Genomic DNA, 6,741 nt, shown 5'->3' with positions numbered 1-6,741 from the left:
AGCCTTTAGCTGTAAAAGTTTGTTATTTAGAATAAAATTATAGAGCTCCTGATTTTCCGTCTCCATCTTTAGTTTTTCAATCTCCAGCTGCAGCTTCTCCTTTTGAAGCTGCAGAACCTCTCTCTGCAGTTCCAGCACATCTTCTCTTGATTTGGCTGCAGGTGATATTTGCGGTCTTCTGAAATACGCAAGTAATGGGGAAAATTAAGAAAATCTTAAAAAATACTATTAAAGCTGTTCGTTGGATTAATTATAGGCTGAAGCAATAGTTAACATAAATCATTACTTAGGGGTTGCCTGTATCGGCGTTCTGCTGACGATCTGATGGTGCTGAAGTTGTTTTTCAGAGTGCTGCAAGGGTCTAAATGTGACATTAATGTCAGTTAAATCATTATGTTATAACGTATTATGTCTCTAATGATGTCAAAATAATAATGTATCCTCTCAGCCACTGTTATTATATGATGATACAGGAAAATAACTTAATGCCTCACTCTATGTTACACTGTTGCACTGGTTCAGCTTCACTCTCTAAACCGCCACAGATGCCAGACAGGACAGGTGAGTCAGCTCCAATGATGTTTTGTACCATTATAGTACAGTCCGACAACTCAGCCGGTGGGGGTCCTCCACCTGTTGGTCAGTTTTGTAATCGTTAGGTCTTAACACTGTACAGCAATAAAGCGCACTCTTCACCAGGGTGCGGTGCTTACAATCTTAAAAGCGTAGCGCTAGTCTTGCTCAATCTTACCTGTTTTGTTGGCTTCGTTCTTATAAGCGCTCAACTCTTTTTTTGCGACCACAGTGATGTTTTCATATTTTTTAAGGACTTCCTGAACCGTCCTCTTCACATCAAGATTCCTTGCGTTGATTTTTTCCGTTATTTCTTCCCACTGTTTCTGTTTTTTTGCAGCAGTTACATGGGGATTTAGTTTGCTTTTCAAAATTGTTTTTCTTTTATCATATTCGTCAAGAATGCATTTCTCCTCCTCTGTCCAATTAGGCTTTCTTTTTTTGTTTTCTTTATCCATTCCGATATCCTAGCCTACTTTATTAGCCTACTTTATTTGATGAAAACGCGTAATTGCTAGTGTTAGTGTTTTGCGTATCTATGGCAACAACAGACTTTTATAACGTGAATCCAGGATCGCTGTCGTGAAACACTTAAATGTTTCCCTTACCTAAGAGAACCGTTTAAGAGATTATATGCAACACCCTTAAGTTATTCTCTTAGGTAAGGGGAAATCGCCCCTTAAGTATCACACTTAAGGGAAAAACTTAAGGTGCTTTATGCAACCGGGCACAGGCAGATGCTCAGACACAAGCAGATGAAGGAGAGCCCTGACACACTGTTCGCTGAACTACAAGATCACAATACCATGAACAACCTGCTCTTTTACACCGAACACAGCCCTTTGTGGCACACTGCCTTCTGTCAACATCTCACCTTCACCAAGAAAAGAGGCATCTGTAAAGGCAGACAGATCTTAGCATTTGAAGATGCTGAAAAAAATTATGAAACAAGATTTTTGACACTGAACTTGTATCAAAATGGCACTGTTATGGTCCGGGGATCAGAGTCTGCTCTCAAGGTCTTTATTGAGGATTTTGAACTAATAAAAACACTGGCCCTGTCTGATGAAGCTGACAAAAATATGAACATTGATGCCTCCCCTGGAAAATCAGTTCAGAAGATGACAGCGACTTGTCCCATCTCCAATGTCAAGAATGAAAGACAATTTTTCAATTCTGGAAGTAGAAGTAGTGGAGATAAAAGAGTTAATACTGTCCCACCTGAAAGACATCAACATGGAACAAGCGACAATCGACATAAAGAACTTAAAACAAGAAGTTGAATATCTGCAGAGACAACGAGAAGAAATGTTAACAGAACTTCAGCAAACTAAAGATGAACTGAGGGAAGTAAAATCAACTTTAGGAAGACAACTAACAGACGTTAGAAAAGAAATGCAGGAGGAGCTCTCTGCCTTGAAGTCAGTTCTTCACACCAAAGATGAACTCATCACAAACCTAAAAGAAAGACTCAATTCTGTTTCAGCACCTACAGAGTCTTCTGCTAAACCTTTGATCCGTCCAGAGATGCTCATGGAGAATCCTCGACGTGAACAGCTACCAGTGGAAGAGCCTCACTGCTCGACTGATCCAGCATCCCAGATCCACAGCTCCGCTGCACAGGACCCGGGAGAGACACACGCTCTTATCCTGACTGACTCCAATGGGAAATATGTCAGTGAGAAGCTTCTATTACCAAACATGAGAGCCAAGAAAATCTGGTGTCCAAACACAAGAAGTGCTTTTCAGATCCTGTCTGAGAGTAAACACGAAAACTACAAGCACATAATAATTCACACAGGGACAAATGATTTAAGGGCCATGAAGGGCCGTGTGGCTCCTGTGATGAGAGAGGTGGCGATCACAGCCACACAGCGTTTCCCACAGGCCAGAATAACTCTGTCCACACTGCTGCCACGCAGCGACGTGCCGTTTCACGTGATCCACGGGAATAATGTGGAACTCTCCAGAAGCTGCGCACTTATTCCTAATGTTCATCTCGCCCATCACAAAGACATACGGCCTCATCATATGTATGATTACGTACATCTCAACAAGCAAGGAGTGAAAGTCTTCGCCAGAGTGCTGAAAAGCACAGCCCTTGGAAACACAGCAAGAAAGAGCAGAAACTTCGATAACAAGAGAAGCTCTCAGCCACCAAGAAGACCTCGTCCTCGATCACAACACAAGAGCTACACAACAGCGAGAAGCCCTCGTCCTCCAGCAGAGCCCAGATCGGCCCCCGGCCCTCCATCACGACACAAGAGCTACACAACAGCGAGAAGCCCTCGTCCTCCAGCAGAGCCCAGAACGGCCCCCGGCCCTCCATCACGACACAAGAGCTACACAACAGCGAGAAGCCCTCGTCCTCCAGCAGAGCCCAGATCGGCCCCCGGCCCTCCATCACGACACAAGAGCTACACAACAGCGAGAAGCCCTCGTCCTCCAGCAGAGCCCAGATCGGCCCCCGGCCCTCGGTCCTCCATCACGACACAGGAGCTACACAACAGCGAGAAGCCCTCGTCCTCCAGCAGAGCCCAGATCGGCCCCCGGCCCTCGGTCCTCCATCACGACACAGGAGCTACACAACAGCGAGAAGCCCTCGTCCTCCAGCAGAGCCCAGATCGGCCCCCGGCCCTCCATCACAACACAAGAGCTACACAACAGCGAGAAGCCCTCGTCCTCCAGCAGAGCCCAGATCGGCCCCCGGCCCTCCATCACGACACAGGAGCTACGCAGCGGCCGCTCAACAACCCCAGAAAACTGTTCTGCAGGATCATAAACACACGCATTGTCTCACACATTTCATCACACAACATTTTAAATAAAGCACAGATTGGCTTTTTACCAAAACACCGCACATCCGACCACATCTATTCTCTACACACTCTCATCAACAAAAACATCAACGACAAACAAAGGAAAATATTTGCATGTTTTGTAGACTTTAAAAAAGCATTCGACTCAATTTGGCATGATGGTCTACTATACAAAATCCTACAAATTGGCATTGGCGGGAAAACGTTTGATATTATAAAATCTCTGTACAGCAACAGTAAAAGTGCGGTGAAAATCAGCGACCACAGAAGCGCGTTCTTCCAGCAGGGCCGTGGAGTGAGGCAGGGCTGCAGTCTGAGTCCAACTCTATTCAACATCTACATCAATGATCTGGCATCAGCGCTGGAGAGCTCTACTGTCCCCGGCCTCACTCTACAGCAAACACAGGTCAAGGGTCAGGGGTCAGAGGTCAGATGTCTGCTCTACGCGGATGATCTGGTCCTGCTGTCCCGCACACCTGAGGGCCATCAGCAGAGCCTGTCCCTGCTGGAACAGTACTGTCACGACTGGGCCCTGACCGTCAATCTGGACAAAACCAGAGTCATGGTGTTCCAGAAGAAGAACAGATCTCAGGAACACAAACACCAGTTCCTGTATAAAGGCCAGGTCCTGCAGCACAGCACTAGCTATAGCTATCTGTGTGTGTGTGTGTGTGTGTGTGTGTGTGTGTGTGTGTGTGTGGGTGTTTGTGTGTGTGTGTGTGTGTGTGTGTGTGTGTGTGTGTGTGTGTGTGTGTGTGTGTGTGTGTGTGTGTGGGTGTTTGTGTGTGTGTGTGTGCAGCACAGCACTAGCTATAGCTATCTGGGCATCGACATCAGCGCTTCGGGACGCTTCGGTCTGGCTGTTAAAACACTGAGTGAAAAGGCTCGGAGGGCTTTTTATGCTATAAAGTCACGATGCGGCCACTTAAAGTTACCCATTAAAACCTGGATCAAATTATATAATTCAATAATAAAACCAATTCTTTTATATGGATGTGAAATTTGGGGACCAGTACAACATTTTAAAAATTGGGATAAAACACCAGTAGAAAAATTACAATTGGAAATTGGCAAAAATATTTTAGGGGTTCACCGAAACACATCCGCTGCCGCCTGCAGCGCTGAGCTAGGCTTGTACCCGCTGAACATCGAGATCCAGAAGAGATGTGTTCAGTTCTGGCATCACCTCCATCAGTCTGATCCAGAGTCAGTCCAATATAAAGCCCTCCTCGCCAATGAAACCTCAGCAGAACCTCATCCTCTACACACACTCGCTCTTCACCTCCTCCATCAGACTACACCCCCCGCTGACCACAGCTACAGCCCCAAAACTATTGTTAAAGAAATACACACACATCTAAAAGACGCCCATGATGGGTCACTAAAAGCACATTTTTACCTTCAGAATAAACTCCAATGTTACTCGACCCTCAATAGAACCACTAAATTGGCCAGTTACCTATTTATTAAACATTTTAAAGAAAGACAAATCCTCTCCAAATACAGATTAAGTGACCATGATCTAGAGATAGAGAGAGGTAGACATAGACAAACATGGAGAGAGAGAGAGAGCAGAGGATCTGTAGACACTGTGATCTACAGCACATAGAGGATGAGGAACACTTTCTGCTCTTCTGTCCCAAATATACCGATATAAGAGAAACTTTTCTGTCCAGATTTGAAGCCTTGATCCCATCATTCTATGAACTGAGTGACACTGAAAAAATGTCCTTCTTACTCGGAGAAGATGGTAATACAGCTGCACTAGCGGCTAAATATGTGCTAGCTATTCATAACGCCAGAGACCGCTAATTCTCTAGAGTGATCAAATGTATTTATTTATCTATTTATTAAGATAGATTGTGTTTATCTATCTATCTATTTACAATGCTACATATGACATGATTTATACATATATGTTTACTGTTTGTTTTATTATTTATATATAATATGTTGATGCTTTGGCAACATTGTGTTACACAGTCATGCTAATAAAGCTAATTTGAATTGAATTGAGACAGAGAGAGAGAGAGAGATAGAGTGTGTGTGTGCGTGTGTGTGAGAGACAGAGAGAGAGACAGAGAGAGAGAGAGAGATAGATAGAGTGTGTGTGTGTGTGTGTGTGTGTGTGTGTATGTGTGTGTGTGTGAGAGAGAGAGACAGAGAGAGAGAGAGAGGGGAAGCAGCAGAAAACTGAATGCATGTTTGAGCTGTTTTAACTGAAAGCAACTTGCACTAAAATGTCTTAAAATATGTCAGTGCCATTGTTTGTCTCAAGATGCACAACAGTAATGAGATTTTTTCTAAGGCACGTTTATAAAAGTTTCTTAAATCTGAACTAAGGCCTAATCTTAATCTAAGCCCTGTCTGTGAAACCAGACTTTAAACACTTAAAACAGATCTAAAGTACTAGATCCTGCAGTTCTTTAGAAAAACTCTTAAAGTAACATTACAGTGTTTTAATGTCAGAGCTTCATCATCAGACGAGTTTGATCTGAAAGTGACTCACATGCAGCAGTTTTCAGCAGCAGCATCAGTCCGAAGACGAGCATCATCTCCAGTAATCCAGCAGAAGAGAGAGATGTTGCTTCAGTCACACAATCACTGAAGAGCTGATAACACTCGTCTGTGCTCGCCGAATATAAAGACTAATGTGCACTTTCTCTGAGAAAAGGAGAAGTACAAACACAAGGAAGAAAAACACATGTCTTTTCTGCATGGGCTTTCTATGACTAATGCTTCTGCATTCTTACATTTTCATGTAGATGTTATGTATGTTAATAAGATGTTTATTGTTGTTTTTATACCTGAAATGAGCATCACTGAGCATCGAGCGCAAGTAAAATGTCTTTGATGATGAGTAGATGAACAAACCGTCTAATAAAGAAACTTCTGTCACGATTTGTACGTCTTTAACAACTTCTACCCAAGCGTCCACGTACAAACTACGTTTACTCAACGCGTACAAAATAATGGATGATGTTCCCTGTTATTTTCACTAACAACGTAAAATAATGTATCATCAGAAGTTTGTCTAAAGCAGTTTACTCAATGGAGACACAATTGAGGAACTTGATGCCAAAGTTTTAATTTTACATTTGCAACATTTCCTTTCAACTGACGTGTACATGTGTCTTGTGCTGTTAGTTACAGATCACTAAAACACAACTATGATCTTCTGCTTCTGTTCAGTAAATCTACATGAATCACACAGCGCTTTAAAGCGGACACTGGATCCTTTATTTGTTTCTTGTAATGTTTTGTTGTTCAACTGGTGATGTCGTTGTCACAGTGTTGGGTTTGTGTTCCCCTGATGTCCACTAGATGTCCTCCTTTCCCACGGTGTCCT

At 43.3% G+C, this 6,741-nt stretch overlaps 1 protein-coding gene and 2 long non-coding RNA genes across 3 annotated transcripts in view; 1 reads left to right on the top strand and 2 right to left on the bottom strand.

Moving 5' to 3' along the window:
• LOC143732463 (uncharacterized) overlaps positions 1–752 on the top strand; it is a 2,375-nt gene extending 1,623 nt beyond the window's left edge. Inside the window, exon 3 of the long non-coding RNA XR_013201126.1 lies at positions 645–752. This is a non-coding gene — a long non-coding RNA (uncharacterized LOC143732463). The remainder of the gene's footprint in view (positions 1–644) is intronic.
• LOC143732595 (uncharacterized) overlaps positions 1–6,044 on the bottom strand; it is a 20,136-nt gene extending 14,092 nt beyond the window's left edge. Inside the window, exon 1 of the mRNA XM_077223862.1 lies at positions 5,902–6,044. Coding sequence (XP_077079977.1) covers positions 5,902–5,947 — 46 coding nt within the window. The 5' untranslated portion in view covers positions 5,948–6,044. The remainder of the gene's footprint in view (positions 1–5,901) is intronic.
• On the bottom strand, positions 97–658 carry LOC143732457 (uncharacterized). Its single transcript, XR_013201124.1, has 3 exons — positions 495–658; positions 287–361; positions 97–178 (listed from the first exon to the last, which is right to left on the bottom strand). It is a non-coding gene; the product is annotated as an uncharacterized LOC143732457 (long non-coding RNA).
• Positions 6,045–6,741: the final 697 nt, after the last annotated feature.

Source organism: Siphateles boraxobius, unplaced genomic scaffold (genome assembly GCF_051911475.1).
Source record: "Siphateles boraxobius isolate OS27281-9 unplaced genomic scaffold, OSU_SipBor_1 121, whole genome shotgun sequence".
Classification (NCBI taxonomy): domain Eukaryota; kingdom Metazoa; phylum Chordata; class Actinopteri; order Cypriniformes; family Leuciscidae; genus Siphateles; species Siphateles boraxobius.
This window is presented reverse-complemented; position numbering and strand designations above follow the sequence as displayed.